At 54.4% G+C, this 21,766-nt stretch overlaps 1 protein-coding gene across 4 annotated transcripts; it reads right to left on the bottom strand.

Moving 5' to 3' along the window:
- Window positions 1–747: 747 nt before the first annotated feature.
- LeuRS (Leucyl-tRNA synthetase) lies at window positions 748–21,590 on the bottom strand. Of its 4 annotated transcripts, none has more exons than XM_037214130.1 (24): window positions 21,555–21,590; window positions 16,535–16,773; window positions 15,998–16,213; window positions 15,340–15,501; window positions 14,537–14,778; window positions 14,042–14,168; window positions 13,223–13,409; window positions 12,633–12,904; window positions 12,100–12,263; window positions 11,182–11,330; window positions 10,839–10,974; window positions 10,092–10,142; window positions 9,541–9,683; window positions 8,869–8,996; window positions 8,287–8,425; window positions 7,681–7,789; window positions 6,928–7,021; window positions 6,182–6,319; window positions 5,523–5,652; window positions 5,074–5,198; window positions 4,450–4,563; window positions 3,616–3,714; window positions 2,250–2,481; window positions 748–1,851 (listed from the first exon to the last, which is right to left on the bottom strand). In XM_037214130.1, the coding sequence occupies exons 2-24, from the start codon at window positions 16,754–16,756 to the stop codon at window positions 1,643–1,645; spliced, it is 3,588 nt and encodes a 1,195-aa protein (XP_037070025.1). In that variant the 5' UTR covers window positions 16,757–16,773; window positions 21,555–21,590; the 3' UTR covers window positions 748–1,642. The 4 variants fall into 4 exon arrangements, with proteins under 4 accessions (XP_037070025.1, XP_037070027.1, XP_037070024.1 ...); XM_037214132.1 differs by having other exon boundaries at window positions 21,551–21,578; XM_037214129.1 differs by lacking the exon at window positions 21,555–21,590 and adding an exon at window positions 21,399–21,544.
- Between the last annotated feature and the right edge of the window lie 176 nt (window positions 21,591–21,766).

Genomic DNA, 21,766 nt, shown 5'->3' with positions numbered 1-21,766 from the left:
TGCCATACCACCGATGAGGCCGTGAGTCTCAAACTCTTCTCACGCCTTTGGTTGATATTTCAGATCTAGAGATTGCTTTTCAAAGCAGTGGGCACATGCATACGTGCTCAGTTATTTTAGCACCCTTGAATTTCCGAATGTCTGAATTTGCAGCATCGCTCCAATCAAGACTGGAAAATACGGAGTAGACGTTAGCGTGCCAGGATGACCTCTCGATGGCGAAATGTTGAAATCGAGTGATTTTCGGGGAAAGCTGTTGCGGCCGCTACCACACGCGTCACTGCGTGTTTTCTTTCCGTGAATGCAATAACAGTGGACTTGTAAGGCCCCGGCCCGATTTCTTCCATCGAGATTAACGCCTGCTTGACGCCGGGATTTCGTCAATGCAAGGAAAATTTGGCGTGCATCCCGACGCCTTGGTGGTCGGTGCGAGTGCCGGTCTCAGCCAGGTGCCTTGCTGCCTTTCGGCCAGTGCCCTTGTCCCAAGCCATACGATCGACCCGTGCTGTTCCTCACTGCCAAACTGCCCCTTCTGCCGCTGTTGCTTTGATCTGAACATCGGCAGCGCATTGAGCTTAAGCGGTGCGGGCTCAACGTTCAACATAAAATTAGAAATAAAATATCGCTGGAGTGAACAACACTGAGATCACCCCTGTTCGCACTGGGTTGTGGGTCGGTGTTCCCGCGTGACCAACAGGACCTGTCAAGATGTTGAGAAACGTGCATACACATCCGAGGTACGCCACGCCTGATGCTCCCCAGTCTATTGTCGAAGGAATCTATACAAACGGAGGCGCAACGTAAAGCTCAACGTGCAGGCCGCTGGTATCGACGCACAGGTATGCGATGAAGAGTCAAAACAGACATGCGTTAGTATGGTATATGGTCAGTATGGTCCATGAAAGAAAAACATTTCCAGTTCACCAACAATTCGCTTTCTTGCAATTTGTGCCTGGGGCCGTGTACGGCAGCAAATGGTCTGGATAAACAGCCTGAGCCCGGTCTGGAAGGAGTTACGAGAGGACTTACCGACCGAGTTCGCAGCGGGCGCAATCGGCTTACACCACATACAAGTGGCGACACGATACAAATCGACTGTTGAGCACCGCCTTGACGAAAGTCGCTATCTACCCGCTCCAGATCCGGGCTACCAATCCCTGGCCGATTTGGGTCAGTTGGCAGACTGGGCTTCGATGCTAGCCGCGCTGACCACGCTCGGTGTTTACCATTCACCATTCTGTCCCTCTGCACCACATGAACCTCTGGGTGTGCCGGCCACTTGAGTCGTCCGAACATAAATATGTGCAATGCACGTTTTTACCCTACGACGCGACGGACGCAAAGTACGCAACCTGAAGAAGACCCAGTATCACACTTCCCCCACAACACCAAAACATTTTCGCAGAAGCCAGCAACCAGCAAACCAACTTCGTATTACACCATAAGAAAACACAGCTGGCATGCCGCACGCTCGCAGCGACCGGATCAATAACTTATGCCGTGTCTCACCACCCTCCATCTCCTCAGCTCAGCTCAGCTCAGCCCGGCCCAGCTCAGCTCAGCTCAGCTCAGCTCAGCTCAGCTCAGCTCAGCTTATTTCAGCTCCGCTCAGCCCAGCTTCGTCCCCCGCATCGCAGCTCCATCACGCGCCCACTATGTACACCAGCTGGTCGCCGATCGGCAGCGGCCGGCCCTGCCGCGAGCACGTGACGCGGCCCTGCGCCGTATCGATGTGGAACGTGACGTCGTTGGGCAGGGGCTCGCGGCCGGCGGTCGGCTCGCCGAACACGGGCACGCGACGCGGCCCCAGCTCTGGGTCCGTGTAGCGCATCAGGGTCACCCGGGAGCCATCTGCCGGGCACGGGGGGGGGGGAGGGGCATCACTGGGAGGCACGGTCTCGGTCACACACACAGACGGTCGGACACGGTCGGACGGCCACACAAATCAAGCTCCCACACACGGTCACCACAGGCACGGCCCGGTGAACACGATATCTGAGTGCCGTGGTAATGAGTGGGCATGGTCCAATGTCGACCAGCGCCCAATCAGACGGTAGACACCGCTTCAGACCGGCCAGTCCCTTCCGTGACAGCAGTCTACCAGCAGGGAAGACGTGGCTAACGACGGCAGCCGGCGAGCAGGTGGCGGCACAAAGGCGTAGCCCTCTCAGACAGCCGGACACATGGCCGGCCGGCTGGCCCGTCCGTCGGCGGTAGCAGAGACGTCCCGCTCCTTCCCTGACCCCCACCTTTGACGTTGCGCTCGAGCTTGGCGATGCGGGCGGCCAGGCGGCGCGTGGTGTCGCCTTCCAGCACGGGCAGCTGGAGGCCGAACAGGCCGTTGCCCTGCTGCGGGTTGGAGACGGCCAGCCGGACGGAGGGCGCCGTGCGGTACACGACGTACGGCACGCCGGGGCAGCACTCCTCGCGCACGCGCTCGTCAGGAGACGACGTCGAGAAGCACAGCTCCAGACCCTCCAGCTGCGGAGACAAGGCCGCCACGCTGTGTACACCAGCCGTACACTGTACCGGTCAGGCCTCGAAATAATTTGTTCTCTAAAAACTGTTTTCATTTGTATCGAACAATGCGATTATGATAACGAAATTTATGTTGTGCAAGTACAGCTTACCTCGATGCGGCACGCTTCTCACGTTTACAAAAGAAAACTGGGACACCTCTCCATTAAGGCTTAATGGCGAGTTGTGTCAAACACGGCCAGATGCCAACTTTTTATAATTTGTGTGTCAGGCGCTTGGATAATGCTTGCCAGTGGCTTTGGATTTATCTTGCTGTGATGGGGAGTGGGAGCAGTATATGCGTACTGCTGGGGGAGAACATGATTTGCAATAAAATGTGATCTATTGATCTCTGCCTCTATCTTCATGTTTACATTTGAGCTTTACAAGTTGAGGTGATGCCCACAAATCGTAAAAAACACGCGTTTCCTTTGCTATAGGGGTATAGGAATGCAATGCAAGGTGATGGTCTACTTTGGTACCTTACGCTGCAATGAAAATTGTTGAAAATTGAAAATTGTTGCATCAAGGTCATCCTGACGGATCAGCCAGTATTTGCTTTTACGAGGTGGAGGTTTTGCGTACTGTTTGATTTCTCACAGGGAACACTATTAGCTTTTAGTTTGGGATTCATATCACATGAAGTATAGCTTTTCATCTTACAACGGGATTTTTCTGTGACACCGTCCAAACCAAGCACATTGCCTTCATATTTTAGCTGTTGATCACGTACCTTTACATTGATTCATCATCACTGTGTTGTGAGCATGTAGCCAAAGCTCTGAAACTGAAGACGCAAACATGCCGTGGTCGAAAAAACGGCAGGGATGGGTAGCGCTTTACTTGACTAAAATTTGTCCTCTCTTTACAACTAAGTCGCAGTACCGCACCAACAAACGTCTTCGTGGAGGCTTAGAATACTCAAATGTCCTCGTTGTCTGTCTTTTTACTCAAATGTCGTTGTTCGCTTTTTTCGTGACGCATTTTCCGTGCCGTGCTTTTTCCCCCGACGGTCTATAACATCGGGTGACGTTAATTTGACGAAAAAAGCGGCTGCCGTTCGTGAGCACCTTCCGCACACCTACGGCAAACCCATACCTCCAGGGTGTCGATTAGGTACGTCAGGTTCGCCTGCAGCACCTCCTGCTCGTCGAAGTCCAAAGTGAGATTGAGCGCATGAAGGCCGACGGCGTCCACCTGCGGCAGGCGTGCCGGTCCGTCAGCTCGGGCGTGGACGAGCGACGCGCCAGTCTGTCACCACATCTGGGCGGAGAGCACAGGCCCGCTCCTCGTCTGGGTCGACCACACTGGCTGTGTACTCGTGTGGACGGGCATGGTGACATGCCGACCCCGAAGGAGTTCACTTCTATTGCCAATTCACTCTGAAACTCGGAATCCTGGTGCAGCACCATAAGTGCAGTGTAATGAATACCCGTGCATGTAAATTGCATAATTCCAGAGGGTAACAAATGAGTCGCTCGCAAGCACTGACCGGTCGTAAAATATGCCAAACGTAGCGGATTACTTTTTGACTCATGACATGCATTTCCTCTTGACGAAATTTTATTTTTATGTTGTTTAATTCGGTGCAGTTTTGATCTTACACTGGCCGAATGGGAGGTTGGCACTGAGCAAATTACATTGATAATTCCAGCAGGGTGTCAGTTTGGCCTTAGTCTCACAGCAAAACACAAAAAGCATAAGTCGCACCACGCTGGTGTTACCGACTACAGGCGGAAATTATTTGTAGTTACTTTTTTTAATTATCCGTGTTTTAATGTTTTTTTCCAGGGGGAGGACAGGAATCCATCCTCGTCGTCTTTAGCTGTCCTAAGGAAAACAAAAAGCTCTATGTTCCTTTTTCTCCAGGCCAACCCTTCTATAAACCCGAGGGCAATTCGCGGAATAATGGTTTTGACCGGCAGCGCCCACCTTTTCCATGACGCTTTGTACGAACGGCATAACCTTCTTCATGTGCTTCTTCAGTTCGGGCTTCTTCGACATCATCGCAGCGATCGTCTTCTTTTCGGGAAAGCCGTTGTTTTCCTGAAACACACAGCCGATCACACCCGTCCCCAATCCCGACAGTGTCACGCCCTGCCCGCAGCGTGTCCCGCCCGAGCGGGGCGCCCGGGTCACACAGCGAGCCGACAGACCCGGCCCCCATCCCGACAGTGTCACGCCCTGCCCGCAGCGTGTTCCGCCCGAGCGGGGCGCCCGGGTCACACAGCGAGCCGACAGACCCGGCCCCAATCCCGACGGTGTCACGCCCTGCCCGCAGCGTGTCCCGCCCGAGCGGGGCGCCCGGGTCACACAGCGAGCCGACAGACCCGGCCCCAATCCCGACAGTGTCACGCCCTGCCCGCAGCGTGCCCCGCCCGAGCGGGGCGCCCGGGTCGCACAGCGAGCCGATAGACCCAGCCCCAATCCTGACAGTGTCACGCCCTGCCCGCAGCGTGTCCCGCCCGAGCGGGGCGCCCGGGTCACACAGCGAGCCGACAGATCCCGCCGCCCGGCTGCTGGCGCCAGCGGCGGCCACTGACGCTGCTGACCCACCTGGTGCAGTTGGCGTAGGCTGGTGAGCACGCACGACTGCCAAGGCGGGTAGGTGCGCGCCAACCACACCGTGCCGTGCGTCGGACTCTCCACCGGCTTCGGCGCCTCGCCCTTACGCGGCTTGCCTGCGCGCGCACGGGGGAGGCGGTCACGGGCGGCGCCGCTGGCGGGCGACACCACGCCACCGAGCACGAGCACATCAATGCGGCAGAAAGCGACGGAACCGCTCTGCAAGCAATGGCGGCGAGCAAACCACGCATTTCCAGTGTGGGGCTCCTAGTGTAGCAGATAATTTAATCATCATACCCTTTACTGCGCCATGCCTCCTGATGGCGAGACGGGGAAAGACGTGTACGCCTAGTTTCGGACGTAGCAAGTTTACATCTCCACTGCGTTCTGCATTGCGTAATGATGAGTTATTTAATCCAGACGCCTGCGAGTATGCCCACCTGGCGTCATGTAGTTCTTGTACTTGATGCGGAAGTCGTGGACGGCATTGGTGAGGTAGTCGGCCGCCTGCAGCAGCACCGGGTCCACGGGGCCGGCTGTAGGCCAGCGTGCCGACTGAATGCTGCCTTTCTGCGGGTCACATCGTCACCAGGGCTAAGCACCGACACAGTGAACGTCGGAAATGTCGCGTCCATTTTGGGGACGAGGCTCCTTGGGACTGGTCGTACCACAGTGGCGGAGAAGCATGCTGGCCAGAACTGCCGTCCCGCGACGCTACGTCACTCAGGCCCGGCTGCGGACAAGACACGCGGCGTTGCTGCGGCAGCCTCAGCTCGCAGTCACCGTCGCCAGCTGGCAGCACTGCTGCCGCGACACAGGTGGTCGGTGCCGCGGCGGTTGCCCAACTGAGACTGTCGCCAGCTGGCAGCGCTGCTGCCGCGACGCAGCTGGTCGGTGCCGCAGCGGTTGCCCGACTGAGACTGCCACCAGCTGGCAGCACTGCTGCCGCGACACAATTAGTCGGCGGTTGCGGCTGCCGCGTCACCATTGGTCGGCGGTCGCTGCTGCCGCGTCACCATTGGTCGGCGGTCGCTGCTGTCGCGTCACCATTGGTCGGCGGTTGCTGCTGCCGCGCCACCATTGGTCGGCGGTCGCCCACCTTGCCGATGAGCTGCCAGATCTTCTCGGCCACGTGCGGGCAGATGGGACTGAGTAGCAGCGCCTGCACCTCGATGAAGCGGAACACCAGCTCGCCGTGCATGCCGTGCGTGCTCTGCTCGCGGTATGTGTCCCGCACCTGCGCCGGCCGCGGCCCGTCAGAGGAGCACGCTGAGAGGCCGCACGGCACGGCACGGCACGGCACGGCACCTCGTCGACACCAGTAGCCAATACGATCGCGAACTCGATCACAAACTCACGAGGGGACTACTTGGCTTGCGTGTGATACAGTGGTGAACAGAGATTGAGCAGAGCATACGTGGGAGCTTTCGGGCGGCGACTGGTCGACATCAGCGGAACAATATGCTGTTTTGCGTTCGGCGTACGTGTCCAGACCATGCGCAAACCAAGCGCACTGAAACCACACGCCAAAGTAGCGCTGCCCGTTTATGGTCTCACACGCATGGCTTTATTGTGTCACACGCATGGCTTTACGGTCTCACACGCATGGCTTTATGGTTTCGCACGCATGGCTTTAGACACACCGGTCAAACGTACTTCCAAACGGCAGTCAATCAATGTAAAGTCAGTAAGTTTGTGTGAATCTGACGTCGCTAGAGGCGATGATGTACTGAGTCACATCACATAAAAACATCAATGAAAGTAACATCAACTCGTTTTCACAAACAAAGCACGTTATAATAATGCAACGAGTCACCACGTTGCCTTCCTCAAAAGCTTCCTTACCAGTTGCAGTTCAAAGAAGCCGGTTTTCAGCGCCTCCTTAAAGAGAGCACGTTCGTAGTGGCGCCCCGTCTGTACGATTTGGTGGTTCATGGCGCTAAACGGAACGCAGGTATCTCGTCAAGGTGTAGAACAATGCAACGTACGTGGCTGGAAACTGCGATGATAGAAACGTGCTCACAATACGACATCCCAGCAATCGTTCAGCCGAAGTTCTTACGACTCTGGAAGCTGGCAACAAGACGACAAATGATTGACCGCGCCCTTTCGCGTGATAAATACAATTACAACATGAAAAAACAACATGGAAAGACAATTAACATGGGATGCAACTGTACCTCGGACTTAAAGTCCAACTGTTCTTGTTTGTCATGCCCGAAAACATATTGAAAATGCAAGGCAGTAGTAAATCATGACGAGCTAAATCGGTTAAACGCATTGCTAATAGCAGCACAACGAACTAGCCACAAGAATCACCGGATTTCTAACGCGGAGATGGAGAGCGGCTGGGGTATGACGTCTGGTGAGGACAAGCCATTGGCGCACGGCTAGGGTATGACGTCTGGTGAGGACAAGCCATTGGTGCACGGCTAGGGTATGACGTCTGGTGAGGACAAGCCATTGGCGCACGGCTACGGCATGACGTCTGGTGATGACAAGCCATTGGCGCACGGCTAGGGTATGACGTCTGGTGTGGACAAGCCATAGGCGCACGGCTAGGGTATGACGTCTGGTGTGGACAGGCACACTGCTCACTTGATGAAGACCTTGTCGTTGAACGTGTCTGACGGCCCGGAGCGCAGCGCCGCCCTGTTTGCCACCATCTCCTTCACCCACTCCAGCAGCGTGTACAGACGCAGGATACCTGTGGACACACCCGCAGCGTCCTGTCACCGCTCATCATCAGTGCCGACACGTGCCAGCCTTCGTCCGGTGCAGCAGCGCGGTCACACAGCCGCCAGGTGACGTCACATGCCTGCCGGGGGACACCACGAGCACGCTGTAAGCCGCAGGCGCGATGCCAAAGTGGCGTCACACACCCACTGTCACGCCCCAGAAAACACTGACACACACGCATACACACGCACACGCACGCGCATACGTACACGTACACGTACACGCACACGCAACGCGCACGCACACACGAACACACGCACACCCGCTGATAGCTGTTGTCCCGCACGCATACGTCAGCGAAAATTCAGTACGTATTCAGTGATGCGCGGACAGCTCGCCGCGCCCTGCCGGGGCTGCAGCCAGCAGCCGGCCGTCTGGCGGAGACCCTTAATCGAGACCGACCCCTGAACCCGGACCTGCCGACGGGGACGGTCAGCGGCCGTCCGTCTTCGCCGGTAGAGTTACCTGCGTCGGCCATGGCCTCGACGAAGTTGGCGTCCTCGACCGAGTCTCCGGCGTCAGCCAGCGAGAGACGCATGCCGTCCGCCGAGAACTTGTCCACGGCCTCCTGCAGCGTCAGGAAGTTGCCCGTGGACTTGGACATCTGCCGGGGGAGCGGGAGGGGTCTGTCAGTGCCAGAGCAGCCCACCCCGTACCGCCGCGTCACCCGAACAGGGAGTTACATTCCGCCAGGCGCTGGCCGAGGCAAGGTGCTTTTCTTTGGCACAAGATGTCCTGATTTGCGCATGTTATGGCGGCTTGTAGCTTGTGCGTTTATACGCTGATATATTGTCAGTAAACGATGGTCGGGTTACCTTCTCGCTCACTTCGGATGCACTGGAAGAAAGCGCTGACTGAATACGCAGAAGTCATTGGCGTATCACAATGAAAGTCTGTGGAGATTGCCTGGTTTCGTCTCTCTTCGGAGCGAGATTCCAGAGGCTGCACAAAACACAAAACTGGCCCAGCCTTCTGCGGCAGAAGTGGCAGCTGTCCGCCCGACCATAGCCAGCACCCGCGCACCGTCCCACTCCGACAGACGCGCACCTTCTCCGAGTTCAGCAGCAGGTGACCGTTGGCGCGGATGGCCTGCGGCCACATGTTCGGCTGGTCCGCCCAGAGCGCCGTGTGGTTGTACATGTAGTAGGTGAGGTGGTTGGGCACCAGGTCCTTCCCTGCCAGCAGGGTGGGCGCAATTGCCAAGACGGCTCCGCAAGCAGGCCTGACTCACACCAGTGACAATGCCGTCAACGCCGACCTACCAGTCTGATTTCCCCGTACACCGAAGCCAAACAGCGACCCATCGAGCTTCCAGGGCCTTGGCCGCCCATGTCAGCCGCAATACGCAATGAATGTCGGATCACCGTAAACGGCGGTCACACCACGCCACGCAAACCGCATCCACTCGTCGCCCCAATAACACATTCGACAGAAAGCATCGACCTTCCCAGGCGCATCGCCTACAGCACGATCTCCTCGGATGAATGCACTTTTGTTCGGCCCACACGAACGGCGCGCTACACAGAAGTCCAGCAGCATGGCGGTCAGGCCACCGGCAGTCACGCCCGCTGGTCTCTCGCCCCGTGAGTGATGGCGCCGGCAGCAGGCCGCTGCAAGATCTTAGACAAGAGGACCACACAGCAGGATGTCAGATCACTTCCAGGCGCTCGGACTCCCGTCGCCAAGCCCGTCTGCCTTCGCCTCGGCGGCGGCGGTCACCTGAGACGCGCAGGTCCACCGGGTACCAGTACTGGAACTCGCGGCGCATCCTGTCCAGTAGGGGGCGCGCCACGTCCGTCTGGGGCGGCCGCTCAGTCCGGCAGAACACGTAGTCCCACACGGCCGGCGTCAGCTGCTCCGGTCTGCAACCACCAGCGCCGCACGCTCAGTTGGCGGGGCGTCCCAGCTGCACCAACGGATGCCGTACGGTTCGCAGTCCAGCACGCGGACTGTGTGCTGGACTGGACTGTGACGCGGACACAGTCCAGCCTCAGCCGCGCCGGACGTCCAGACGGCGCCGGCACATGGCTCCAGTGAACACAGCCGCATCTGACACGGCGGGACATGGTGTCCACGCCGCCGTGAGACCGGCCGGCGCAGCAGGAGTCAGGAGTCAGGAGTCAGGAGTCAGGAGTCAGTCATGACCGTCCACAAATCCCGAGGAATCCAAAAACCAGGCGCAGTCGTCAGCTCATGCCACGTGCTAGGGGCAACGCAACACCAACAGAGTTGGGAGCCCACACACACACACACCTGACGCTCCAGCTCACCTGACCAGCTTTTTCCGCAAATTGCGGGAATTCCGGGAATTCCGGGGTTTCCTTGCGAGGCATAAAAAAAACATTGCAAAATTTGTCAGCGCAGCCGAATCCGCCAAGCAAAAGCAGCGTTAACTGTACTGCAACGTGCTTGCGTGTGTCGTGTGTCCAGCGGCAGCAGATGGCGGTACTCGGATGTCCGATAACGCGTGGACAACATCTGATGCGTCACACAATGGAAGCGTCTGCCACCATCCTAAGGGCAGCGACAGGCACATAGACGCATCAAAAGCTGCTAATACGTCGCGATGGGCAGCGCGCGGCTTGGCCAACACACGGGCAGCGCCAGAGCAGTGGCATCCAAAGGCAGCGACAGGCGGCGACTGACGGAGAGTTCAGATCATGGACAATGGATCGCGTCCAGGGCCTTGCCTTGTGTTATGTTAAGCACTTTCATCGCACAATATCGTGATAATATTTTGTTCATTCCACCTTTGTTTTCTTTCCTTTTACTTGATTAATCAATATGATCATGCATTGGACACCCAGGCAAGGCCGAAATTGTGTCCAGGATAGGCTTGGCAGTCAGTCACGGGCCGCTGAGACGAGCGCCCCCCCCCCCCCCCCCTCACCACCCCCCACTCCCGCAATGTAGCCAGGACCAATGAACGTTTCAAATGTAGAGCGGGGTATGAGGTGAAGAGGGGGGACACGTCTGGCCCGGCAGTGGCTGGACGCAGGGAGGGGCTGCGGTCTCACCGGACGGCGGCGCCGGAGGCCGCACCAGTAAACGAGCCGTTCTGCAGCATGTGTGCCACCGTGTAGTAGGCCATGTAGATGGTGGAGTCGGAGAGCGACTCGATCAACCAGCGCTCGTCCCAGGGCAGACGCGTGCCTGTCGCAGATGCCGTAGGGTCTAATCAGCCTGCAACTCACCGTCCCTCTCGAGAGTGGACAAAAATTCAACGTTGGGATTGAAATATCTCCCTCCCATCCGCCCGCCCGCCTCTCCCTCTCCTTCTCTCTCCCTCTCCCTCTCCTCTCTCCTCCCTCCTCCCCTTCCCCTTCCCCTTCCCTCCCTCCCTGACCGTACTGTACTGACCGAGGCCGTACGTGCGCGAGCATGCGTGCTCGTGCAGCCAGTCGAGCGTGGCGGCGAAGTTACGGCGCGTCTCGTCGTGGTAGGTTTCCAGCTCGCGCAGACAGGCAGCCGTCTTCTCCCGCCAGGTCGGCTCGCCATAGTCCAGGTACCTGGCGGCGGTGGCGCCACGGACTGATCGACGCCCCCGCCACCGCCGACAGGCACCCATCAACACAAGCCATGTTTGCCATTCACAACACTGGGAAGTTTGCTATGCTCTGCTTTGACGTCAGATCTTGTCACAGAGCACCACCCCACATCACCCACCACTAGTCGCAGAGCACCACCCCACACCACTCACCACGGGTCACAGAGCACCACCCCACACCACTCACCACAGGTCACAGAGCGCCACCCCACACCACTCACCACTAGTCGCAGAGTGCCACCCCACACCACTCATCAGTGGTCACAGAGTGCCACCCTACATCACTCACCACTGGTCGCAGAGCGCCACCCCACACCACTCACCACTGGTCACAGAGTGCCATCCCACATCACTCACCAGTGGTTGCAGAGCACCACCCCACATCACTCACCACTGGTCACAGAGTGCCACCCCACATCACTCACCACTGGTCGCAGAGTGCCACCCCACATCACTCACCACTGGTCACAGAGTGCCACCCCACACCACTCACCACTGGTCGCAGAGCGCCACCCCACATCACTCACCACTGGTCACAGAGTGCCACCCCACACCACTCACCACTGGTCGCAGAGCGCCACCCCACATCACTCACCACTGGTCACAGAGTGCCACCCCACATCACTCACCACTGGTCACAGAGTGCCACCCCACATCACTCACCACTGGTCACAGAGTGCCACCCCACACCACTCACCACTGGTCGCAGAGCGCCACCCCACACCACTCACCACTGGTCACAGAGCGCCACCACGCACTCGTCGCCGGAGCGGGAGATGATCTGTTTCTCCGGCTCCTGGTACATGACCGCCTCACCCGTCGACACCAGCTGCTTCTGAATCGGCTTCTTGACGTCCTGCACCTTCTTGCCTTTGTGGGTCGGCACCAGCATCACCTGGGCGTACAGCGGCATAGTGTTCATATGTAGCACATACTCAACGAGTCCTCACCTATTGAGTACGATCAATATAATCGGTGTTTACCACTACAAAGTGGTTTTATCAGTATATTTCCAGCACATTAGATGCCATTAGGTACACATAAGAACTTTGAACTTATGATAAATGTTTGTTTCACTCCATGATGTTAATAACAGGTGACTACCTGAAGCACCACTCTTTGAGAACACAGTAGTTTCGCCATGCTCAGGAAAATAAGAAAAAGGTCTCAGACACTTAACAGCGACATCTGGCGCCTCAACATACCACTGTGTCGCTCATGACTAAACACCAGTGAGCTCCATACAGACAATTTACCTACGCACCCCTTCGTAGAATCCCTTGAGGTAGACCTGCTCCTTGGCCTCAGCCAGCTTCTCCTTGTCATTCTGGCTTTGGACCTTGAGGCTGTCGCAGGCAGTGACGGCGCTCAGGCTGCCCAGGCCTGGCACCTCGATGATGGGCACCGGCTCGAACGGCAGCACCATCTGGTCGGCGATGCCGTACTTCTCCCGCAGCGGCTGTTTCTTCTTGAGATCGCGCAATGCAGCGTAGTCGTCGGGCGCGTCCGACGGCACAGACGTCACCACGCCGGTGCCTGCCCGGGCGGGAGAGGGGCGGGTCAGGCGCCGCGTCACCGCGGTAGTACCTCGGCAATGCTTCGGTGTCGGGGCCGCCACAGCCGAGGTCACTGTGCATGTGCCGGGGGAAGGGGGGGGGGGGTGTCAGGTCACTGTGCAGCGAAACTAGTAGTAGCATCGTCATTCGTTGATAAAAATCGTGAACACAAGGAACATGACAGAAAACGCACCTGCACTCAGTGACAAAGGAACAGCATTGCTAGGTTAGAGCAGGCAGCTGCTGCCCTGATAAGTCGCTGCGTGCCATGGCGACCTGCTGAGGCTCTCCTGCGCACCCTTGTCCTCTTTGATTGTCAGCATGGGCAGGGTGTAGATGGTGTCGTAAGAGGTGAGCGGCGCCTTCAGCGGCTGGCCCATGATGTCGATGCCGGTGATCTCGCAAACCACCTTCATCTCGCCCTCCGCCGCCGTCATGCCCTGGTAGGACATGTTCCGCGCCGCCCGCCGCGTGCACACGAACACCTGGAGACAGGCCGTACGGTGTCAGGGTGGAGTGAAGTCTAAAAACAGCGTCTTCGCAAGCGCACTACTTCTGCAGCGTCTAAGCATACGGGTACTGTCATACTTCCGCCCACATCGCCAGGACTCGCCCGGGGCAATCGTGGACGTGGTTTTGAAACGTGCACAGTATTACTAAAATCTTACCTAAAAAACTGATACAAAGGACAGGCGAAAACTATTACCGTTGTGGATTATTTTAAGCGCCACCACGACCAACAAGACCCAAGGCTGGACACAGCACAGTTTGGAGTGCCTACTCATCGCGACTTCTTTTTGTTGTGTATTGATGTTTTGGGGTGGCACCGCGACACCCTGCCACACATAGGCGGCAAAACCCGCACATGCAAACCATGCACGCGACAACAGCTCACCTCTGCAGAGTTGGTGTCGAAGGCTAACCCACCTTTGCAATTAGTGTTGAAGGCTAACTTATCTCTGCAGAGTTGGTCTCGAAGGCTAGCTCTCCTCTGTAGAGTTGGTCTTGAAGGCTAGCTCACCTCTGCAGAGTTGGTCCCGAAGGCTAACTCACCTCTGCAGAGTTGGTCCCGAAGGCTAACTCACCTCTGCAGAGTTGCTGCCGAAGGCTAACTGACCTCTCCAGAGTTGGTCTCGAAGGCTATGTACTTCATGTCCGGGTGGACCCAGCAGTTGGTCTGGCCATACATGGTCTCGGGCCTCAGCGTGGCCGCCACCAGAAACACGGGTCGCGAGCCCGCAGCGCTGCCGACGCGGCACAACATGTCACTGCCACAGGTCGCCGACAGGCAGAAACCAAGTGCCCACGTGCGTAGGAAGTCCCGCAGCTGACACGCAGACCAGCAGCTATGTCCACAAAGATGGGAGAGCTGAGAGGCAACAGCTCCCGGCGGGCTTTGGACCAGATCCAGGGCGCCCATCACGGTAACAAGGAGCGACCAAACATGCCAGACTAAGTGCGGCCAAAACCCAACATCAAAATGATTGTTGCATGGGTGCCTCTTATTCCGCAGTGCGCAAAAAAGACACATAATTCCGAAGCAGCTTTCGCAGCATCGCTGATCACAGAAAAACAAGCCAACGGCCCTCGTTGACGCCATCAACAGGCCCACCTTAGCTTGGGCGGCAGAGTTTTGAGGCGCATCTTGATGAGGGTGTACTCCTGCGGACCGACGCCCTCGCCCGAGCTGCGGTCGTGGTCCATGCAGGGCTGGCCATCCCGCGGCGAGAAGATAGTGTACCGCTTGCCGAATTCGACCTTGCCGAGCTCACGCAGACGCAGAAATTGCCAGCGCACAAACGAGTCGTAGTAAGGGTTGACGTCGGTGGTGATGAAGCTGCGGCGCCAGTCCACCTGCGCGGTACGGCACGTCAGACGCGGCCATGCGAGCCGCCAGAAACAGCGCCGCCAGTGGGCCATTAACCCACCCCGAGCACAGGACGCGCCAGGGCGTGCAGGCGGCACAGTGGGCCGTTAACCCACCCCGAGTACCGCACGCGCCAGGGCGTGCAGGCGGCACAGTGGGCCGTTAACTCACCCCGAGCACCGGACGCGCCAGGGCGTGCAGGCGGCACAGTGGGCCGTTAACTCACCCCGAGCACCGGACGCGCCAGGGCGTGCAGGCGGCACAGTGGGCCGTGAACCCACCCCAAGCACCGGACGCGCCAGGGCATGCCAGCGGCACAGTGGGCCGTTAACTCATCCCGAGCACCGGACGCGCCAGGGCATGCCAGCGGCAGTTGTACAGCTAGCCTTTCTTGAATTTTTCCAACGCCCCAATCGTTACAGGTGCTGCCGAGTCCGCGGTGAAGCACAGCCCGACGGCGGGCCTCAAACCCGTCCGGAGCCCGGTACGCATCAGGTCGCGCCGCCTGAGCAGCGGGAAACGGGGCAGCCAGTGCGCCCCAAGCTCACCCGGAGTCCCAATCGCGCCAGGTCCTGCTGCGCCAGCGGCGGGAAGTAGCGCAGCCAGTGATCGGCGTCGGCAAACTTTTTGATCTCGTCATCGGGGAGGCCCAGACTCTGCATGATATTCCACTGGTACCGCAGACCGCCAGTCTTGGCCGCAGCTTTGCTCTGAAACCGCGCGCACGCACTGCAAATGACGTGCCACCCTTCACTGCGACGGCGCACGCACTGCAAATGACGTGTCACCCTTCACTGCGACGGCGCACGCACTGCAAATGACGTGCCACCCTTCACTGCGATGACGCACGCACTGCAAATGACGTGCCACCCTTCACTGCGACGGCGCACGCACTGCAAATGATGTGCCACCCTTCCTTTGCGACGGACATGCGAGAAAGTTCAGTAAAGATCATCCCCGAACCCCCACATTTAATCGGTACAGAAACTGGCACACAACAAAAATTAGCTTCATCACCCATCACACATTAAATAAGGATGTAAGCGTGTCTAGTGAGCGTCAAGGTAACTTCACCAGCCCACAAATAAAAGTGCAAACGCTTCTCGTGAACAATAAGACAGCTATTATTGGCTTCATAATTTAACCCATTTGTTAAGATACAGCCTATTATCAGTTGTAAAATTATATTTCTTTCATTTATCTAACCTTTTTGCCCTTGGCCTTATCCTTGATGATGGGCTCGCTGGCGGCCTGCTCTTGTTTGGCGGGCTCCTCTTCGGCGGGGAAGCTGGGCGGGAAGCCGTACGTCTCGATCTCGCGGCGCAGTTTGTCTGCACACGCCTTGATCGGCATTCCCGTGCAGTGGAACGCAAACGGAAAGAGGCAGCGCTTGCCCTGCAGGCGCTGGTAGCCCACGGCGAACTGCCAGCACACGGTGCACGACCGAAGCGTCAGGCAAGCCGCTACCGAACATGAGCCGCGCTTTGGAATATGTGGCGCACCCACAGTACACTGTGCAAAGCATGCAATGCCACCAATGTTTTAGCAACAGTCTGAAGCGCCGCAAGCTTTTCCATGGCATTTAAAGAGATGAGTAGAGCAGCGACAGTAGAGGCCCTTTGGTCACGTGACGTTGGCCTACCATCGGTGGTGTTTGATTACCCCCCCCCCCCCCCCCCGAAAACAGGCGCATTGACCGCGGCCGAGCCCACAGGCGTCACACATCGCTCAGCCAAGTCATACCTCGCATTTTGTCAGGCTGAAAGTATGACCCAGATGAAGTCTTCCATTCATGTAAGGATATGGAAACGTCACAAAATACTTCTCATCACCAGACTTGGATGGTTGTGGGGCATCCACCTCAAACACCCTGTCGCGGGCCCATGTCTCTTGCATGTCACGCTCAATCTCCTTCAAATAATCGACCTTGAAGGTCCCCTTTCTCTCTACCTTGCTGTCACCCATGGTTTAGCCTTGAGGTGCTGAAAATCAGGAAGCAAGATGAAACAAAACTATGCACTTCACTGCATCCAGTGAAAAATGTTAATTGAGTGGTAAGATAAGATGCCAGTGAGGTCCACAGTCAGCAAATAATGAGTATATCACCAGTGAAATCCCGATAGGCTGATATACAATATGCTTCGCAGTTTTGCAGACTACCTGAATGCACACTGACATTTTAGAAAGATGTTTTATTTGAACGCAATGATTTAATCAATGACGATGTTTGGATGCTTCATAACCAGCCACACCAGCAAAACACCAGAACTGCGGCACAGCTTTTGCCATGATATTGTACTGGCATGAACCAATCCACACTGCACAAATAAAGGCTGAGCTGCCCTATAAGGGTTGCCACTGAACAAGCTGATTTCCTGCAAAACAAACTGTGTCCTTTTGAAAGACCACTGAACTGCTCTGTGCCGCGCGGAATGAACAGAGCGATAACAGATGAGAAAGGTGTAACCTGCCATTTGTATGGGGCTGAAAGCTAAGCTGCAACAGCTGGACACCTTCAGCACTTGACTCATGCAAATACCTGCCACCATTGTGTTTGAAAGTCTAATATCACGAAAATTTGATGGGGAGAGGTCCACTGCTAGAGCATTTGTGTGATGAGGTACAAATAATTGTCTTTAAGAAAAAGGCTGCTCATAGTCCAGTCGGGAGAGCAGTGACGAATTGGCAAAGATCAACAGTTTATTGCAATCGTGACCAAGGAATCACAAAGAACACAAGTGTTTTAGGCAGATTATGGTCACAATACACGAGGCTACATTTCTGTGCACTCTCATGGTGAAATCCTTCTCAGTTCAGGGCAAAGCATCGCATATTTCGTACCGGTTTCGGAAAAGGTAGCAGTGGGCAAGACCCAGTTGATCACTGGCGACGCCATGGGCCGGACAGTGTTGGGATCTGCTAGCGAGTTGTTACTGGTACCTTTGCCAATACTGTGCAGTTGGTTTCATGTCTTTGTCTACTGTGACTGCTGATATTTGAAAGCAATTTATTAAAACCCAAAACTGATATATTAGTGCTTTACACACAACAGCATATGGCAGATTGCACACAGTGATCTACTGAGAATGTACACAGAGCTACATGCCCTGGGTACAAACTATGTCTGAAAGCATCAACTGACCTAAAACTCATGGATGTAAAGTTCTCAAAATGATTTAAAGTGCCAAAGTTGTGGATATCATCAACATTTATTACATGTTTTTAAAGCTAAGATTAGGTTACACAGATCAACCACATACCAAAGCCACACTTTGCATCAGCTTTTTAATAAGCATGACGCTTTGTGGCACAAAGTTTCGGAAAAAAAATCAGTTTCCAAGGTGTTTGCAGTATGGTTAACATCCTTGAGAATTGTGATGCTGCCATGTGCAGTCTGTGCAAGCTGCTGATCACCTTACACTGATTTTGAGCCATCTGTCTCTTGACTGGGGCACTCTGACACAAGAAATGTGGTGACAAATTCCAAGTGTGTCACGACCATTCAGTGCTCACTACAGCCGAGTAGTTTGGCAAAACAGATTTGGGTGCTGGGCAGGGAAAATGGCTAAACCTGCACATAAATAGCAAAAAAAAAAATTGTATTGGACTTGACTATATTGCTCTTAATGTAAGGAAGCTGGAGTTGTTTCCAACCAAATAAAAAGCTTCTCCTCAGCTCCAAGAGTTTTTTCTCTGATGTTGACATGTTGGTTGCATCAGATTGAACAATCCCTGGAAACTGTCTTTGCTGATAGCCAAGGCCTGACTGTGACCTGCCATAGGTCAGTGACTCTACAAAGTACATCCAATGTTCACACCAAAAGATCCCTTATTCTGCTGCCTCCAGCTATCCAGAGTTTGGCATAACTTTGGCATGCCATGTCATCTGCAACGTACACACCTCTGAGAGGTCCGACCGACCTGCCCACCAGAGTTTGGCATAACTTTGGCATGCCATGTCATCTGCAACGTACACACCTCTGAGAGGTCCGACCGACCTGCCCACCCCACTTAGTGGGTGGCAATTTTGTGATAACAGATAATGGCACAACTTCACAATGGATGCAGTTTGTTGCAGACTAAAGGACTTTGATCATTGCTGAAAAATAGCAAAACATGCAGGCAATCACCCAAAACTAGACCCAGACCAATGAAACATGAATTGTGTCCTTAAAGCATGCAGAATGTGGTAAAAATAGAAAATGCTTCACCAAATATGGTACAATCATAGAATTCTAAAAGTTGGATGAACTCTGCCAGCTCCACTCAATTAAATCCTACCATTCACACTTTCTTTGTTCCCTCTACCTGTAAAACATTTATAAGAAACCTTTAGATTCATATAATTTAGGGCCTTCACTTGCAACAGTTTGCTTGTGTTTAAGCCACAGAAGGTTCATGCCCAAATTGGAATTTGGGGGCTAATTGCCCACCCAAAAGAGTATAAATAGATACCTGTGCTAAAACAGATTTCAGAGGCACCAATTCTACTCACATATAATATAATACCCACATGCAAGTGCAGAGAAATGCTGGCCCTGCATAATGGACCTCAGCATCAGTGAAAATTACGGCCAATGGTTTAACAAGGTGCACATGGGTGGGCAAAATGTGCATGTTCAGAGATGCTTTAAATATAACTTTTCCTGCTGAAAGCAGGTCAGGGTGTACTTTCCTACCTAACATTAGAAAAAATCATTGTACACCATCCGTGGTGTTTACGGCAGGACATATCGTAAATAATCTCAAAACAGGTAGAATCATGCTCCTACCTTCGAATTTCAATAACTTCGATGGCGGGCTCCCGAGCGCCGCGCGCACCGCACCGCCTGGACTCCCTAACGCCGTTTCTGCGTTGCCGTTGCGTAAATACAATATTTCTGCTTACCAAGAACTCTACAAAATGTATGGGACCAAAAGTAAACCATTCGTCGTGTTTAAGGCAGGACATATCGTAAATAATCACAAAACAGGTAGATTCATAATCTTACCTTCAATTTTTTTATAATTACGATGGCGAACTCCCGAGCGCCGCACACACACAGCACCCGCAACACCGGCGCCATTACTGCGCGGGTCACAACATTACTGTGCGGTTCTGGTCTATTCTCAGGTTAGGTTAGGTTAGGTTAGGTTAGGTTAGGTTAGGTTAGGGTTAGGTTAGGTTAGGTTAGGTTTGGTTAGGTTAGGCTAGTTTAGGATATGTTCTGGACCATTCTGGCCTGTGTGTCTCATAAACATACCTAAACTCGATAAGAAACGATTTTGGTTGCTTTATTATTGTTACCTTGGTCCCGTACATGTTTTATGGTTCTTGATAAGCAGAAATATTGTGCTTTCGCAACAACGCAGAAACGGCGCTTGGGAGTCGAGGCTGTGCGGTGCGGTGCGTGCGGTGCTCGGGATCTCGCTATCGTATTTATTAAAATTCGAGGGTACGAGCATGATTCTATCTGTTTTGAAATTATTTACGATATGTTCCGCCTTAAACACGATGAATGGTTTACCTTGGTCCCATACATTTTGTAGAGTTCTTGGTAAGCAGAAATATTGTATTTATGCAACGGCAATGCAGAAACGGCGCTGGGGAGTCCAGGCGGTGCGGTGTGCGCGGCGCTCGGGAGCCCGCCATCGAAGTTATTGAAATTCGAAGGTAGGAGCATGATTCTACCTGCTTTGAGATTATTTACAATTTGTGCCGCCTTAAACACGAGGAATGATGTGCAATTATATTTTCTAACGTTAGGTAGGAAAGTACACCTACACCTGAAAGCATGTCAAATGCAGGCCATCACCAAGGACAATAATGCCAGGTTATCTTATGACCAGCCTGATGGGGGGCAAGGCGCAGGAACTGGCACCTCATTCTGCCAAGACATCCCTGAAGTCTGATATCACTATGGCAATATGGCTGGATACAAGCTCATCTTCCCACTGATATTTGAACATCTCCCACCACATGTTTTAATAAGCACTTAAGTTGCAAAAGGTACTGTAACCAGCTTTTCTAAAGGACACTGTTCTTGTAGACTGTATGCCTCCAAAAAACAAAACAAGCTTGGTACAAGTCAACTTTAAAGCATATTTATTGCCAAGGCAGGAGCTTGGGCACCATGTTGATACCACTAGTCACATTTTGTTGTGCTTTTCATCCATCTGTTCTCCTTAAACCAGCTCTATGATGACTTAAACAGTACCTACCAAGATCATAATACCAGTAAGCATACATGTAGTGACTGGATACTATCTAGGTGGTGACCACTCAGGGTCATTCCAGGGAAATTACCTAGCACTTGAAATTAAGGAAAATTCAGGCACATTGCCTACCATGATTGTCCCTTATGGTACAATAAATGGTACTTTATGGTACTTTATGGACATTTTATTTTGGACATCAACAATGTCTGCTAATCATGCACACTGGCCCCCTGGGCCCAGTTCAATTTATAACTGAGAAACATTTGATTAATCATGAGTTATAAGAACACTAAATGCTGGCTACTGACTAACCAGACATATGATCAAATCCACAGATCACAGATGACAGAGCTGTAAATTAAACAACAGCTGTGTGACGCCTGGCAACTTCAAGTCAAAGACCACACACCTCACGCCGATGTCCTTCCCAAGCCCCGGACACTTCACAGCATGAACTGGAAATACCGCGGTCGCACTAGGCCACACCCAAAGCCAACAACAAATTACAACACCCGCGGTATTCTCCCTCCCCTGTTCCGTGGAAATGACGACACAACCCACCAACCTCTCGTCACTTGACCCCAATCACCACTGACACCGGCACCACACGCTTTGTCGCAGTCAGCCACAGCTGCCGTCCAATGGTAGCTACCATATTCTGAGTAATAATCTGGTTGCATTATTTTGGGCAGCAATATTTTACCCCTTCTTTGCAGCCGTTTCCAACTTACGGGGCGCAGGTAGGATTTTAGTAAAGGAGGGAAGGGGGGGGGGGGC

Source organism: Pollicipes pollicipes, unplaced genomic scaffold (genome assembly GCF_011947565.3).
Source record: "Pollicipes pollicipes isolate AB1234 unplaced genomic scaffold, Ppol_2.1 Scaffold_3447;HRSCAF=4054_pilon_pilon_pilon, whole genome shotgun sequence".
Lineage (NCBI taxonomy): Eukaryota > Metazoa > Arthropoda > Thecostraca > Pollicipedomorpha > Pollicipedidae > Pollicipes > Pollicipes pollicipes.
Note: the sequence above shows the minus strand (reverse complement) of the source record. Positions and strands in the feature narration are given on the sequence as shown.

Excerpts from the sequence above, each read along its gene's own strand:
- LeuRS (XM_037214130.1), bottom strand. The coding sequence starts at position 16,756 with ATGGGTGACAGCAAGGTAGAGAGAAAGGGGACCTTCAAGGTCGATTAT. Across the intron at positions 11,331-12,099 it reads GTGGCGCTCTGTGACCAGTG|GTACCTGGACTATGGCGAGC; the intron begins GTGAGTGGTGTG and ends CACCGCCGCCAG. Across the intron at positions 7,790-8,286 it reads CGAGGCCATGGCCGACGCAG|GTATCCTGCGTCTGTACACG; the intron begins GTAACTCTACCG and ends GTGTGTCCACAG.